The sequence below is a fragment of the Eptesicus fuscus genome, chromosome 23 (genome assembly GCF_027574615.1).
Source record: "Eptesicus fuscus isolate TK198812 chromosome 23, DD_ASM_mEF_20220401, whole genome shotgun sequence".
Taxonomy (NCBI): Eukaryota; Metazoa; Chordata; class Mammalia; order Chiroptera; family Vespertilionidae; genus Eptesicus; species Eptesicus fuscus.
In genome coordinates this window covers 15,044,089-15,060,767 of record NC_072495.1, presented here as the reverse complement: position 1 = coordinate 15,060,767, position 16,679 = coordinate 15,044,089, and the positions used below count along the sequence as shown (strand labels likewise).

The 16,679-nt window shown below is 53.1% G+C and overlaps 1 protein-coding gene across 2 annotated transcripts in view; it reads right to left on the bottom strand.

Annotated features, from left to right (window-relative positions):
- The window catches only part of DCPS (decapping enzyme, scavenger), a 33,876-nt gene extending 17,535 nt beyond the window's left edge, over positions 1-16,341 (bottom strand). For both annotated transcript variants that reach the window (XM_008142557.3, XM_054712709.1), the window contains exons 1-2: positions 16,089-16,341; positions 14,030-14,198 (exon numbers count right to left, since the gene is read on the bottom strand). In XM_008142557.3, coding sequence (XP_008140779.1) covers positions 14,030-14,198; positions 16,089-16,298 — 379 coding nt within the window. In that variant the 5' untranslated portion in view covers positions 16,299-16,341. The remainder of the gene's footprint in view (positions 1-14,029; positions 14,199-16,088) is intronic.
- Positions 16,342-16,679: the final 338 nt, after the last annotated feature.

Here is a 16,679-nt window from a genome sequence, read left to right as displayed (position 1 = left end):
TGGACTGAAGGGTCCCAGGTTCGATTCCGGTCAAGGGCACATGCCCAGGTTGTGGGTTTGGTCCCCCGTTGGGGGCGTGCAGGAGGCAACCCATCAATGATTCTCTCTCATCTTTGATGCTTCTCTCTATCTCTCTCCCTTCCTCTCTGAAATCAATAAAAATATATTAAAAAATATATATATATAGATAGACGACCAGGCTATGCCTTTGCATGACAAAACCTCCAGGAATTTGAATCCTTTCTCTTGTGCTGGTCAGGTTCAGCACAGGCCACTCTTCCAGGTCCACAGATGGAGACATAAAAGACTGGCTGACAGCTCTGCACATGGAGGAGGAGGGTAGCTGGGGGGAGGGCATGGGGTCATCTCAACCTTCAATATCTAATTTTAAAAACTGATTTTAGAGAGAGGAAGGGGAGGAGAAAGAGGATAGAGAGAGGTGAGAGGATGTATGAACAGGGGGCGGGGGGGAGGGGCGGGCATCAAGTTGTTGTTCCACTTATTTATGCATTCATTGGTTGATACTTCTATGTGCCCTGACCAGAGATCGAACCTGTAACCCTGGTGTATCAGGATGATTCTCTAACTAACTGAGCTTCCCAGCCAGGGCCTTGAGCAGCATTTGTTGTATTTTCTAAAACGAATATATTAAAAATAGAAAAATAAGCCCAAGATCACAGTGGTAGAGCTGACATTTGAACCCAAGCAGTCTGGCTTCTCTATGCAACATTGCTTTCCCGATGCCACAGGGCCATCTCCCTCAGGCCCTTTCCTAAGACACCACACCACGGCCATGTTCTCCAAGCCGCAGCCTCTCAGACAGGAGAGACACAATGAGTCCCAACCCCTTCGAGACACAGACACCAGTCGGAAAAACCAAAGGCGTAATGAGGTGCCAGAGGGACTGGGGCTGCAGACTGGGAGGTCTGGGAGCACATGAGAGCCAGAGGCCAGCGGCAGCAATGCCCAGCGCTCGCTGCCAGCCTCCTGGGAAGTGCAGCGAAGCAGAGGCCGCTCCCTCATCTCTGGAGGGCTGTCTGCGGAGCGGTGTCACAGGTGCACTGCCACCAGACAATGGGCTGGAACAGGCTCTAGTGGGCGCACAGAGGGACTAAAGACAGCCCTGCTCACAACAGGGAACAATGCTGTTGCAACTTGTGTGTGGTACCCCCCCAACATGATAGTGCTGGATGGTGAGAAAGAAGGCCTGGGGGGGGGGATGTCTCCAGAAGAGGGGCTTGGGGTGCAGCTCTTCATCCACAGGGATGTCTGGGCAGTGGGAATGGTCACATGATGCATCTCAGATAACAAGGGGCCTGCACACACAGGCTCTCTCTGCAGCTCAGCTGAACAGACTGGTGTGCCCCTGCTAAGACAACTCTGGCCTGCCCATCCAGGGTCTCCCAAAAGGCCGCCTCCAGTGTAAAACCAGCCCCTGCCCCCACCCGAGCACCAAATCACAACTGCTTCCAGAGGAGGGAGGCAGGGCTATGTAGAGAAAAGAGCAGCTGCCTCCCTCGCTCGCTGCCAAAGCTGGCTTAGCCAAATCCCCAGGAAAATGCTGCTGCACATGAAACATGAAAATGCAAACCACAGACAGTCTGCTCTCCTTCCCATACACATGTTCAAACACGACTGCTTTCCAGCGCGCTGATGGCTTCCACACGATGAGGTCATTTCCATGGCTCCGTCTGTGGCTTTGCTCTCCCTTCACCATCGTGAGCCAGTTTCAACTTATTTGACCCAGATGTGCAGGCCCAGGAAAGCAGGGCAGAGGCAACAGCAAAGCACGATCTGAGTGTGGAGCCCACCCCCCCACCCCCACTCCACCGAGCTGAGCAGAGCAGAGCCTCCAGGTGACAGGCTGGATGACTCAGACCCACAAGGCATGCCATCCCAGAATGCAGCAGGGCTGGCGGAGGTGCTGGAGGGTCTTGGAGCTGCCTTCCCTTCCTCCTCCTGGGGCTCCCTCCTCGCCAGGCCACACGCTCCTCGCCCTGGCCTCTGTGACCAGAGAGGACAGGCCAGGGGCTGGAGAGGAGACCGTGCCCCAGTCGAAGGCCAGGGCAGAGTATTCCTGGACCCCACTGCAGGGACGCTGGGAGAACTCAAGGCCTGAGAACAGGGCGAGGGGTGTGGTCGGATCCTACTGGAAGCTTCCAGCACTCCACAGCAAACCTCAAACCGCTAATTACCTGTCTCCAGGAAGGCAGAGATGCTCTCAGAGGCAGGGGACAGATGCTGATTTCAGCAAGACCTGGGTCTGAAGGCTCCTTCCCCTCCCCAGCACTGAGGCCCAGGAGTGGGAGGAGGGGTACGACAGGGCCCACCAGCAAATGCGATAACTGCACGCAGCCCTGGAGCTGGCTGGGATGGGGGCGGTTCTTTAGGAAGAGGAAATGCTGTGGGGGTGGGGGGGGGGAGGCTGAGGGCTTATGGCTTCCCAAGTTCATTTCAACAGAAGGATCCAGGCTATCTAAGGAGATAATGGAGCTGCTGACCGACAATCCTGGCCTTAGAGCTGCCGGAAGAAATGGTTCTGCACTCAGCTGACCAGGCTACAGAGCTATCAGACTGAACACTCAGGAATTCCAAAATGTGGTCTCTCTCAACTTCCCGTCTGAAGGGACTGCCTTTAATTCGCTCTGCGAGGAGCACAGCACCCTGTCGCGGTGCCCTTCAATGAAATGGCCACAGTGTGTGGTGGGAAGGGATAAGACCCAAGGACAGGACACACCCCCACTGAGGAGCCCAGGACGACGGGAATCCGGGTTGGCACTCACTATGAAGCATGGGCCAGGAGTGGACACAAGTCCAGCTGCCACAGGCTGCTGCCATGCCCAGCCAGCAGTGAAATGGATCCAGCTATCCTGCGGGTACTCTGCCTCTGCCCACGGTCCCAGGCAGGCCGACTTTTCCGCTGACTCGAGCCTTAAAACTGCCACAGAGTCTTGGGACCTTGCCCCGTCTGAGAGAGAGAAGGGCGGGGGGGGGGGGGGGGAGGGGGAGAGGGAGGGAGAACGCAATGTTGGTAGTGGAGGCACAACGCAGCAACTCGGGATTTATTCACTTCTAAATGGGCTCTGAATGCAATGGCTTCTCCTGGCCTCGTGGAGTCCAAACGGAGAAGTGAACAGAGGCCTCTGCTCTCAGGGCACGGAGGAGGCGGCATGGAGGAGGCGGCACGGAGGAGGCGGCACGGAGGAGGCGGCACGGAGGAGGCGGCACTCAGGGCTCTGAGCCAGGGCGGCAGGGAAAGGAGAGTGGGGGCCAGTCAGCCAGCCAAAGGCAGAGCCCAGCTGGGTGAAGAGTTCTCCTAAGGGGGTAGGAACCCCTCCACTGTGGGACTTCTGCTTGTTCTTGTCCCGCTGTCCTTCCACGCCCAGAGGGAGCCCTGACACCGGCATCAGCAGCTCTGCAGCCCCAGGGAGAAGAGCAGACAGAAACTGCCGCCTTCGGGGCCATCAGCCAATGAAACGGAGGCGGTGAGGAGACGCCTGTGGGCCCTCACCTTTCCCGGCCCATTAACCCAGCCCAGCTCCTGCTCGATGCCCGCTCGACAGCTGTCTACACTGTGGCCCGCACAGGAACAACCCTTCCACCTCTCGCCCCGCCATCAGTCCAGCCCATCACAGGAGGCCACCACGTCTCCAGGTGTGGGGCAGTCACCTGCACACACGCCACCCCGCCAGCTTGTGTGCACCCCTCGATGGCCAAGTGCTCTTAATTAGCATGTCACGGGTGTGTCTCCGCAGGGAGGGAGGCGGAAATCACCGGGCTCTGGGGTCCACGTGTCCTGGGAGTACGCAGTTCTTGATGATAAACTGACAGGCCCTGAGCGATGAGGGTCATTCAGGCTGTGAAGGAAGGAAGCAGTCAGGGGCCCTAATCCAGGCTAATCGTTTGATCTGCTTCTTTGCTTATTTGTTTTCTGAGGTTAACTTGCTAAAAAATATCTATCTTTCCACGTGTCACATGAATATGTTCTCAAATAATTCTAATCATTGGGGTAAAGACAGATTAATAGTTGGGTGTTCATTATTCCAGTCTTTTCTTTAAGGAGTTTCCATAAATATGACCATAGCTTTATAAAAGTCTTTTTTTTCGTTTTAGGCACAAGTGGGATAATCCTTTATGGGTTATCTGCATAGCAGCCCACACTATGCACGCACTGTGCCTTGTTAACCGGCCCCCCAACCCCTGCCGCCAACAGGGGTCCCTGAGGTTTGGATTTTTTTCTGTCACAAATGATGCTGCAATGAATGTTCTTGCACCTCTTTGCACACGTGTGTGAGCGATTGTCTGGGTCAGATACCTGAGAGCAGACATGCTAGGTCAAAGGGAGACAAGGTTCACAATCTCACGGACCTGGCCATGTCCAATGCACACCCCACCCTCTGTGCATGAGCACCTGGGAGAAACGGGGTGTCTGTCTGTCTCAGCACTAGCACCAGGTGCTCTATCTGGGGGTGGCCTCAATGGGGAAACTTCTCTACGGTCTAAGCTGCCCACACCTACAGAGACCCCACCCAGCACATCTAGACATAAACGGAAGGCCACCAACTCCTGCTTAATGGTGACCCTTTAAAAAACCCTCTGCAATATAAGGAAGCACAAAAGGGAACAAACGCCCAAGAGTGACGGGAATGAGTGGGAGGCTGCAGAGGACGAGATGGCGATTCGTTTCCCAAAGTTAGGAAGCGGAAGGTAGCACGTGACTGAAGACAACGCTGAAGGAAGCTGCGGCGCGGAGCATGGGACGGGCCACGGGAGAGGGAGGGATACGAAGCCGGCTCAAGGACTATCAGACTGGGTCTAAGTACAAACGAGAGAGCATTCACCAGACATTCGGGGGAAAACCAGCAGCCTGAAAAAGAATGACCAAAATAAACACTAAAACCAGAGCCCAGAGGAAATGAGATCACAGAGGGTCAGGAGATAACTTTTAAAACAATTCTAATTAGTGTGTCAGACCAAGGAAACCCAATCTGGCCTCTGCGAAGCAAGAGCAAGAGGCTATGAAAATCGTATCATCAGAGACCCAGAGGGAAGAAAATTAAAAATACAACTGCCAAATTACAGCCTTCACGACAAGGTCTGCAAGACAAAGTTAAGGCGCTCTACCCACCACAGACAGAAAAGGCAGAGATGGAAACAGGGAGAACAGAAGACACACACAGGATCAACCTAGGAAGTCTGACAACTAATGGGATTTCCAGTAAGAGAAAATAAAGCGAAGCATCAAAGAAATAATAGAAAAAACGTACAGAGCAGGAGAGCAACATAAGACTTTGTAAATCAAAAGGGTCCAAAAGTACCCAGCACAATGAAAAATGAAAAAAATCCAACCAGACACCTTACAAGATTTCGGCACACCAAAGACGAAGAGAAGATACTATCCGCTTCTAGAAAAGGAAACTAATAAAGCAATGAAAAAAGGACAAAAACCAAAACCAAGTTAGCTGTAAAGAAATGGAAACCAGCCCGGCTGGCATGGCTCAGCAGCTGAGCATCGACTCAGGAACCAAGAGGTCACTGGTTCGATTCCCAGTCAGGGCACATGCCTGGGTCATGGGCTCGATCCCCGGTAGGGATGCCTGAGGAGGCAGCCGATCGATGATGTTCCTCTCTCATCGATGTTTCTCTCTCTCTGTAAAACTCAATAAAAACATTTGGGGGGGAAAATGAGAATCACATCGGCATCAGATATCTTATTAGCAACAACTAATGCCTGGAGTTAAATCAATGCCTTCAATGTTGAGAAGGAAAATAAAATGTAAATTTTGTATTCAGTCAAACATCAATCAAAAGTGAGGGTAAAATAAAGGATTTAAAGTTTACTCTCCCGCATTCCTTCTGAAGAAGTGCTTACAAGCGCACTTCCGCTGAACGAGAGAAGAGAACAGGAAAGGAAGGCAGGGACGGACGCCAGAGCGCAGAGGGCTGACCGCACCTGGGGAGCGGGGAAGGGAGACGGGTGGCGAGATGCCTGGACCAGCCGCTGCACGTGCCTCAGGAAGGAAGCAGCCACCGTGTAATGAATTACCCAACTAAGTGTCTGGACAACTTCACAAACACAGTAAACGCAGTTATTCTTTTAACCACAACTGTAAAAAGGGAACTAGAAACTGTGAAAAAGTAAAAGTGGATGAAGTCCTGGTTCACGTATGAAAAACTGAAAAGCAGCATGACTCGGAGGAACTGTCGGGATGTAAGGAGAGCCAACCCACTCGCCCTCGACATCAGCCTTCTCCTCCTCCACGTGGCACAGGACCGAGTACACGCTGGGCAGGTCCACGGCGCTGAGATCCTCGCCCTCGGCCCGAGGGAGCAGCACACGCCATCGTGGCCACAATAACGAGAGCACCGCTTACTGGTGTCAACTCAGGGTCAACTGGCAGGCACAGCACACGGGACTTCACAGTGACGCAGCGGAACATGCCGTGACCGTGTGAAGTACAAGTCCAGCCCACAGTAAGTTGGGAAGAGTGGGTGGGAAGCAAAGGCTGGAGGCCCTGAGAGTCTCACCTGACGGAGCGATAAAACCCAACGACAGGAGGTCGCAGTAGATTTAGGACTCCAAAGGCAATTCTAAACGGGGAGGAGCAGGGAGGGAGGGTGAGAAAGGCACAGGCGCACCTGGGAGATCCTGCAGGCTCGGTTCCCGCCACCGCAATAAAGCGAGCATCTGGATGAAGCGAGTGACAAGAACTTTCCGGTGTCCCAGTGCATATAATCTGTTTACACTAACTGTAGTCTACTAAGTGTGCAATAGCATTATGTCTTAAAAACAGTGTACACACCATAATTAAAAAAACACTTTATTGCTAAAAAATGCTAACCATGTGAGCCCTCAGCGAACTGTCATCTTTTTGCTGGTGGAGGGTCTTACCTTCAGTGTGTAAAACAGTTATCTGCAAAGCACAACAGAATGAGGGATAAAGGAGCTGAACCTTTCAACTTCCACAGTGGGGACTTGATAACGTCAAAATCTCATAAATTAAGAAAGAGCTGCAGAGGCATATGATTCAGTTCAGCGTCTGGAGGAAACCACCAGAGCACTAGCCCCGGGGTTTAACGGCACCTGCCCCGGTGGAGCCGACCGGGTGAGGCAGAGCGCTCCCGACCCTGTCCCGCCCAGAGAGGCCTCCGGTGCTACTTGATGATTTGACCGTGTGATGGCGTGGCTTTTTTTTTTTTTAATCCTCATCTGAGGACATGATTAGAGAGAGGAAGAGTGGGAAGGAGGGGAGACAGACAGATAAGACAGCCTACTGGGGATGGAACCTGAAATCCAGGTATGTGCCCTGACGGGGAATCGAACCGGCAACCTTTCGGTGCACAGGTGGGTGTGACTTTGATAAATGCTCCCAGGCACATAATTCAGTGGGTCCAGATTCTGTGCTCCAGAAAGCTCCTTAGCAATTCTGATGAGTGGTTCTAGGTCAGAAGCACAGAGCCTCTAGGTTCCACTCAAACCTGAGCTACCACCATCTCACAGGACCCAGACGTCCGAGGCTGGCTAACCAGCCACTGGATTCCTCGCTTTCCGCTCAGAGAAATGGAGTCTCTGAGCAAGTCCATGACTTGCCCTGGAGTCACGAACCGGCACATCTGGGGCGTTTCTCACGCTAGATGACGATGGTGCTCGCCCGCACTCGCTCGGCCGGCGACCTGCTTGGCAAGGCTTTCCCTGCTGTTCGCTGCTCAGAGGACTCTCGTCCTTCGGCTCAGCTGCCATGGGAGGGCTGCCGAGGGCACCCTCAGGGATGGGGTGAGTGAGTCTGTGCTGGAGTGGGGCCCGCAGAGCCTGGTACCGGGCCTCTGGCAGTTGTTGGAGGACCTCCCACATTGCCCGTCTTGCCAGGGCTGGCACCGTCCTGGAGTGCACTCAGCACAGCGCAGCTCCCTGGCCCTGCAGGGAAAGGGCCAGGCCTGCCTCCGGGCCCCAGAGAAAAGGCGGTGTGCAGAAACAAGTCTCCTAATGCCCAAAACCAAGAGGAAGGAGGCCTGAATCAACATTTTCACTCTCCACAACAGCGACTGGAAACCAAACTGGAGAATGAGTAGAGCCCTACAATTCAGGGGGGAAATAATCTTAGTTCTCTAAGGACCCGCCAATTTTCCTTAACTTTTCCCTGGAAAATATGTTGTACAGATAAAACGTGTGTGTATTCACATAGGTACATATTTGCATATGTGTACAGTGCATGTGTATTTAAATATAAAATATGCCACAGCTTAAAGACCTAAGATAAAAATTTAAACTACACGCGCATGGTGCACGCTGTCCAAACACCAGAGCATCACCAGGACTTCGATGTGCTTTCTGCCCCACCCCCACCAGAGATGGTCATGCTGCTGAATCAGGTGTGGAGAAATCTTATCTTTTTTGTCTTCCTAGTTTTCTGATGTCTGCGTGCACCATAAGCGGTATATTGTTTAGACCCGCTTGCTTTCCAACTTTATCGGGAATCACACTGTGTGTATTCCGAGTCTCGCTTTTCTTGTAGTTCATTCATTTTCACTGCAACAGAGAAGCAGCCCAGTGTAGGAAAACATCTCAGTTTAGTTATCTATTCTATTTTGAGATGATATCCAGGTTGTTTCTAGTTTTGCTTTGTTTTTGTTTTGTTTTTTTATCATGACCAAGGCTGCCAGGAAAACTCCTATGGGAACAGTCAGTCTTTAAAATGCTCCTCCCGAACAAGTCCGCACTCTCAACGCAGGTCCGGGTTTCACCGCCGCCAAGAGCACAGGAGGAAATCCTGCCTGGCGCTCAGGTCCTGGGAGTGCCCTGCAAGCGAGAGATGAGCGGTTCCCAGGCTTCCCCTGCCCCGCCTGGCCTCGCTCACACAAATGCCTTCTGCTCCTCTGAGCCTGAGATCCCACACCCTGCTCTCCAGCAGGAAAACAATTGGCCTTTTTAGGCGCAGCCTGGATTTCTGAGTCACACCCCTCTCCCTAGTATCTCCCCCTTCTTCCCAGGTAAGAGGGAACAGAGGGCTCAGTGAAAGGGCTCCATTGACAGGCATGGGCCTGACAGCGTGAGAGCGGAAGCAGCAGGAGGTGATCCAGGCTCTGCCCTGCCTGCTGGCCAGAAGCAGCACTAAGATGCCAGCCGGCCGGCCCACCCGGTCCTCACATTTGCCATATGGCCACAGGGGGAAGAAAGGGCACCTGCCCAGGGTCAGGGCTGGCATTTCCATATGCTGCATATGCTGCTCCACTTAAGGCCCATAGAATTTTAAAGGAGTAACAATAATAGAAAATGACTAACACGTCTGATACCCACTGTATGCCAGCCGCTGTGCTAAGTGCCTTATCCGCCCTCTCCCAATGGGTCCTAACTCATGACAGCAGTGATGAAATTCATTCAGAAGGTTACGACTAGACTTTTTTAAAAAAGGGAAACACACAAGACTGGAATTAAGTTAGAAAACTAGAGAGTATCCCACAAAGTAAGGGTAGGGCTGTTTTTGCAAACCTGTGTATTTATTCACAGGTACTGGGTGACGATGTAAAATGTATTCCTCACTGTGGGCAGAGGTTAAAACAAAAAAATTGTTTTCTTTCTTATTTTTGCCGTAATCATCCTGAGGTATGTTCAGTTGCTAAACGAGTTTAACAGCTACTTCCCCAAACTCATCTGCACCCCACACTATGGACACCAGCTGCCCCTCCAAGCTCCCAACACAACGGCCTCCTTTCTACTTCTCTTTCCTCCCCCAGGACACGGGCCATTCCCTCAGCCCAGAACGTTCTCCTCGCCCCCTCACCAGCTCTCTGCACAGCTGGCTCCTCCCCATCCTCCAGGTCTCAGTCTGGGAGTCAGCCCCAGAGAGGCTCCTGGACATCCAGCCCACGCAGCCCTCTCCCGTCAGGGCCACGGAGACCTGTTTCCTGGTTGGCCGTCTGCCCCACCACAGAGCTCCAGACAGCGATGCTACCTGATGTTCTCCCAACGCACACGGCATCCAGCGCGGCACCAGGCACTCGTCTGTTACCCGCACAGAAACTTCCCAACGCCTCGGTTAGTAAAGGGCAAAGCAGAATCCCAGCCCAGCCATGTCTGACCCCAGGCTTGCTCAGCCCCTGCAGGACGCTGAAACCCGAACAGCACGCTGCCTCACTCCCACCTCCGGTCAGTGTTAGCGCTGGGACAGGAGCCCGCGTGTCTGCCTCGGATGCCCATGCTCTACTACGTCAATGGAGGGGGGAGTAGCCGCTCGTGGCCAGCTGAGATTTGGAGGGGATGAAGGAGAAGACTGCAAGACCTCCAAGCTAAAGGAGAAATGTGCCAGTGACCAGAGAAATAAGGAGAGTGACCAGCTCAGAAATGGCGGGCGGGGGGGGGGGGGGAGCCTTGGGCAGGGAGGGGAAGCTCCCCCAGACACCTATTCTGGGAAGGTCTAGAGAAACAGCTGGAGAAAGCAGAGAAACTCAAGGGGTAACTGTGCGGGTGTGTGTGTGTGTGTGTGTGTGGGGGGGGGGGGGGGGGTTCAGAGGGCTGAGGCTGTGGAAGCACACTTTAAGGTCCCCCCTGGCAGTGGGAGGAGCTGGTGACTCAGAATGAGATGGGAGAGGCAGGACTGAAAGGCTCTGGCGAGGGAGGTCAAAGGAGCCCTATGAGCCGGCTATGGAATGCTTTGGCAATGCTGCCCCCTCGTGGCTTTGGAGTGCTTGGCCCGCAGGAAAGAACACAGCTTGTGGCTTTATTCCTCAACAGCCATTTATTGAGCACCTAACATGGGTCTGGCTGCTGAGGACCAGAAACGGATCTGACATGCCCCAACTCCCAACGACCTCGGTTCCCTACACCCAGGCAATGACCAAACCCTACTGAGTTCACTTCCCTCTTTTCATAGCAAGACTGTGAGGGCAAAGACGTGTCTTAGTCATCTCCGAAGCTCCAGTACCCAGCAGAGGGCCCGGCACATCAGAGTAACGATGGCAGCTACTACTTTCACATGCCTAGTGCATCGGAGTCTCACATCTTGCCTATCTGGTACCTATGAGACTTCCAAATGGAGATAGATGCCCAGTAGGTGTTCATTACAGTACGAGCCTGGGTTCTTGGAAAGGTCAGGGACAGAGAAATAAACAGGGGTCTCACCCACACACAGGTGATGGTTAAAGACCAGCGCCCTCAAATTTTAATGTGCATGAGTCCCCTGGGGGTTTTGCTCATATGCAGATTCTGATTCTGAGGTCTGGAGTGGGAGCCCGAGATTGTGTGTGTCTGACAGCTCCCAGGGGATACCAACACTGCTGGTCCCAGATCACATTCTGAGTGGGAAAAATCTGAACCAGGGGTTACAACCTGGCCAGAAGGTCGAACCTGGCCCGGCCAAGAGCAGTATTTTCATTTTTAAAGGCGCTAAGAAAAAGGAAAAGGAGAGCCCTGGCCGGGCAGCTCAGTTGGTTTGAGCGATGTCCTGATATGCCAAGGCTTTGGGGTCAGTGACCAGTCAGGGCACGTACAAGAAACAACTAACCAATGCATGAATAAATGGAACAACAAACTGCTGTTTCTCTTTCTCTCTCTAAAAATCAATTAAGAAAGGGAGTATGTGACAGAGGCCATTTGTGGCTCATAAAGCTTAAAATACTTCTTCTCTGGCCCTGTCCAGTTTGCCAAGAAGCTCATCCAGGGACAGGATGTATAGCTAAACAAGGAGAGAGAGAGGACAGCTCTGAACAAACTGTTATGACTTCGTCTGGGCAGGGAGAACGAAGTGGCCCACGCCGCATGCATGCGAGCACTCATGCTCAGAAGGCAGCGCTGGGAAATGAGCCAACATCTGCGCACCCAGTGGGAGCGGGCTGTATGGGGGAGACGGCAGAGATCGTGGGGCTCCGAACGGGGAAGAGGGCCTGTGGTGAAGTGATAACTGACTGTCCCTGTCGCTACTTATTTTAAGGAAAAAAAACGACAAAGATAAGGAGGGGCCCTCATCACGTCGTGCAGTACCGGAGAAGGACTGGAAAAATAAAATAAGAAAAAGCTGCGAATTCTACAGAGCTGCTCTGTGGAGACCCTTCATTTTGGCTGAGGGCTGGGGAGGGGAGATGCAGGGATGCAGGGAGGACGGGGAAAGGGGTGGCGGCAGAATAAACACCCCAGGACCCCAGGTGCTGTCTGGCGACAGTGCCTTCGGTCATGCTTCTGCCTCTCCGAGTTGAAGGATCTGTTTGCTTAAAGGTCCAGGCCTGAGAAAGTAAACACAGCTGTCCATTTCGGTCAAGTTGAGCCAATCAATCTGGCTTTCCCTCAATGGAGGACCAGGCTGCTTGGCAGTTGTGAAGGCTTTGCTGGTCTCACATCAAGTGTTCACATACATGTCCAAAGGACAATAGCACCCCTTTGTGGGGTGCAGGAAAGACTAAGTCTGTCAGGAAGGCTGTGGCAGGATACCCGTAGAGCCAAACTGTTCTTAATGCCAGAAGGCAAATACAAAGGCAGATGGGTACGTGCTGCAAAGCAGATCCCAGCTTTTCCTGGTCGCAAGGCACTTCAAGGTCAACCAGTGTCCCTCACACTTCCGACAAAGCGGCCTACTCAGTCTAACCACAGAAAGAAAACATTCACCTCCTGCCTGGCTTCTGGCATGGAATATTCTTCTTTTTCCCTCTTTTTTTTAAAATATATTTTATTGATTTTTTTACAGAGAGGAAGGGAGAGGGAGAGAGAGTGAGAAACATAGATGAGAGAGAAACATCCATCAGCTGCCTCCTGCACGCCCCCCACTGGGGATGTGCCCACAACCAAGGTACATGCCCTTGACCGGGATCAAACCCGGGACCCTCCAGTCCACAGGCCAACGCTCCATCCACTAAGCCAGACCAGTTAGGGCTCTTTTTCCCTCTTTACAATAAGTTATACTTGTGTCCTGGCTGGTGTGCTCAGTGGCTGGAGCATCGTCCTGTGCACCAGAGGTTCTCAGGTTCAGTTCCCATCAGGGCACCTGCCCTGCTTGCGGGTCCAATCCCCAGTCAGGATGCATATGGGAGGAAACCAATTGATATGTCTCTCTCTCTCTCCCCCCCTCTCCCTTTCTCTCTCTAGAATCAATGAAAAGCATATTCTTGGGTGAAGATGAAAAAAATACTTGCAATCAAACACAAATCTCTGGCCCTGGCTGGTGTGGCTGAGTTGGTTGAAGCGCTGTCCCCTACACCAAAAGGTGGCGGGTTCGATTCCCAGTCAGGACACATACCCAGGTCGTGGGTTCAATCCTGGGTGGGGGCTCCTATGAAAGGCAACTGCACATCAATGTTTATCTCTCTAAAAAAAGTAAACACAAACTAACAAACACCCTCCCCTCCCCCCAATCTCTGTCTTTTAACCCTTGAATTCTTGCCCTTCTCAAGTCCATCCCCCTCAGTCACACTCGTTGTCTCCCCTCCTAGAAAGTGAGTTCCTTTAGGGAAGTGACCCAGCACACTGCTCATTGCACCAAGTGCGGCAAGCAAGTGCTCAGCTACTGGAAGATCTCCGTGTTTCGGGCGCCTGTTGGCTGTGTGATCTTGGCCAAGTTACTCCACCTTTCAAAACCTCAGTTCCCTCACCTGTAAAGTCCTATCACCACAAGGCTATTCTGAGGATAAAATGGGATGATACGTGAAGAGCGCTTAGAATGGTGGCTAGCACAATGTAAGGAATTTAGTAAGTGCTGGCATTCATTATTGTCCAGTTAGTAGATGAACTGTTCTCTCCCATGAATCACACTTCCTCCTCAAAGCACACTCCACCAGAGCACGGTTTCTCAACCTTGACACTACTACCATTTCTTGTTGTGGGGGCCCATCCTGTGTTTTATAGGACATTTAGCAGCATTCTGAGATTGTCAAATGTCTCCTGCAGGGGGTGTATGGGGGGGGGGGGAGGTGTAAAATTCCCTCTTCCTTCCATTGAGAACTCTTGCACTAGAATATGCAAATCAGTCATGGAGAGGAGCCACCCCTCCCTAACTTCCCACCACGCTGCTCTCCCCACAAGCAGCCGCCTCGGCCACCACTTGCTCACCACTCAGTTGCCTTGGAGGAAACAGGTGATAGGTGCTGTAAATATCATTGGAGAACTGCAGCTGGAGCTCAGGGCTGCCCGTCAGGAGCTGGGCCACCTGATCCACCTGAAATGGTGTCTTCTCCAGGATCACAACGGCATCCTCTCCGTCCCCAGAGGCCTCATTCACCTGTGGGGAGAGACACCCGTGAGGTCTGGAGAACAGAGGCAGAAACCCCCGGGGGCCTCTGAATTCCCAACATTTGGGATTTCCTTCCCTGCAGTTTCTCTCCCCGCAAGTCTAGCCAATGGCACGGTTTCTCCTCCCAGAGGAGAAATCATTAACCTAAATCCTTCCTTCTAAAACCGGGGTGGGGAACGCCCTGCTCGGGAGGCCCACGAAATCATTTGGCATTAGGGGTGAGTTAATTAAACGTCTGACCAAATATAGCAGGCTAGTTTTTTTTTTTTTAAGCAGGCTAATTTTTAAGTTGGTAATTTTGTATGGCTGGCGAATCCTATATAATAAAAGGCTAATATGCAAATTATCCCCTTGGGAGTTCAACCCATCGTGAGTTCGACTGCCTGCTATGATATGTGCTGACCACCATGGGGTGGCACGGAATGAAGGAAGGCCCTGATCAGCCCTGATCGCTGGCCAGGCCTAGGGACCCTACCTGTGCACGAATTTCGTGCACCAGGCCTCTAGTGATGTTATAAATATCCAAATGGCCCTTGGCAGAAAAAGGGTTCCCCAGCCCTGTTCTAAAAGATGGAAAGCTTCTGGGCTGTCTTCAATTTTAAGCTCACAAGGCCTCTGTTAAATTCTCCCCATTTTACAGATGAAGAAACGGAGGTCTAGAGAGGTCTGCGATTGCCCCCAGGTCCCTGAACAGTCAATATTGAAAAAGAAACTAGAATTTGGGCATCCCAACCAACTCCTAACTCAAACGTTTTCAGGGTTAAAATCTTAAGCGGTGCTGCAGACTGAAGACAAGTGGGGCGGAGAGAACCAGACAGAACCTTGTGAAAAACACAAGACACACACAGAGAAGCATGGATGCCTAGGACCAGGTCCCCCTGATCCTCCCCGAAACGAGAGCTCCTGCTAGGAGTTCTGGGGAACCCTAATACCTGCCCTTGGCTGGGCCTCCTCCCTAGTAACAGGCTGGCCTCCAATCTCTCCCCAGTCCCTGCTAGAGAGCTGAGCATGTGTAGGCTCCGCCAGCCCTGTGAATGTGTCTCCCCCAAGGTCCTCTGCACCCCTGAAGATCAGGGATGGGAACCTTCATCTCTCCATCCCAGGGCCTAGCTCCGTGCTGGCCTGCCAGCGCATGGCATGTGGAATTGAATTACCCATTTAATAACCTCGCCCTAGCTGGTTTGGCTCAGTGGATAGAGCGTCGGCCTGCGGGCTGAAAGGTCCCGGGTTCGATTCCGGTCAAGGGCATGTACCTTGGTTGCGGGCACATCCCCAGTGGGGGGGTGTGCAGGAGGCAGCTGATGGATGTTTCTCTCTCATCGATGTTTCTAGCTCTCTATCCCTCTCCCTCTTCTGTAAAAAAATTAATGAAATATATATTTAAAAAAATAAATAAATAACCTGCCTCCTCTGTCAGGGCTGGAGTCCCGTCCAGCAGGGATCATCTCTCCTACAGGCAGTCTCTCCTGTCGGTCCCAGGGGCACGGAGGAGCGAGGCGGTCCAGCCACACTTACTGGGCTCCTAGCACCTTTACAGATTGGATGAATACATGATGAATGACTGGGAGAATGTATCACGAGATTATTCACCTGCCATACACCTATAAGTGTTCGTGGTTACTTTTACAAGGGAGGGAGGGATCAGGAAAACCAGCCGCACGTGTGACATGCCCCTACCTCCACGGGTGACCGCGTCTTCTCCACTCCCCGCGCCCCCAAAGCGGTCCAGACCTGCGCTTTCTCCCTCACCCCCGAGTAATGCGATCGGTGCTTCCCGGCCGAGGGCCCACGAGACCCGCCTCCCCGGCGGCTTGTACCCGGACCCACGCCCGCCGCCCCAGCCCAGGGCCGCCCCCGCCCAGGGCCGCCGACGATAACCTTGCCGTGCAGGAAGAGGATCTTGTCCCGCGCGGACTCCCGCAGCACTTTCTGCACTCTGAAGCCGGAGAAAGGAAGGTGGACAGGGGCAGAGGTGCCATTCCCAACGCCGGCTGCCTTGGCTTCCTTGTCCTCTGTGCCGGGGGCTTCCTCCCCTGCGGCTGCTGCTTCGCGCTTCCTCTTGCTCGGCGGAGGGGCCGCGTCCGCCATGTTGCCCACGGGAGAGCCACGCCTGCGCAGACCCCGGCGCGCCCCGCCCACCGGCGCGACTGGCCGCTACTACAACTCCCGGCATGCTCCGGGCGCTGACCCCGGCGACCTGCCGGGTGATGGATTCCAGCCGAGGGACTGCAGGGACCCGGGCGCTAAGGGAAGAGGAAAGGAGGCAGCCAGCCCTTACACAGGCGATTGCTGGGCTGCGCCGGGGAGGGCACCCAGGCCATCCGGGCCGGACTCTGAAAGCTTTGACACCTTGTTGGAATACCGACGCTTTAACAAAAATTATACCAACTCTGCCGAAACAGGTGCGTTGGCCTGCGGACTGAAGGGTCCCAGGTTCGATTCCGGTCAAGGACATGTACCTTGGTTGCA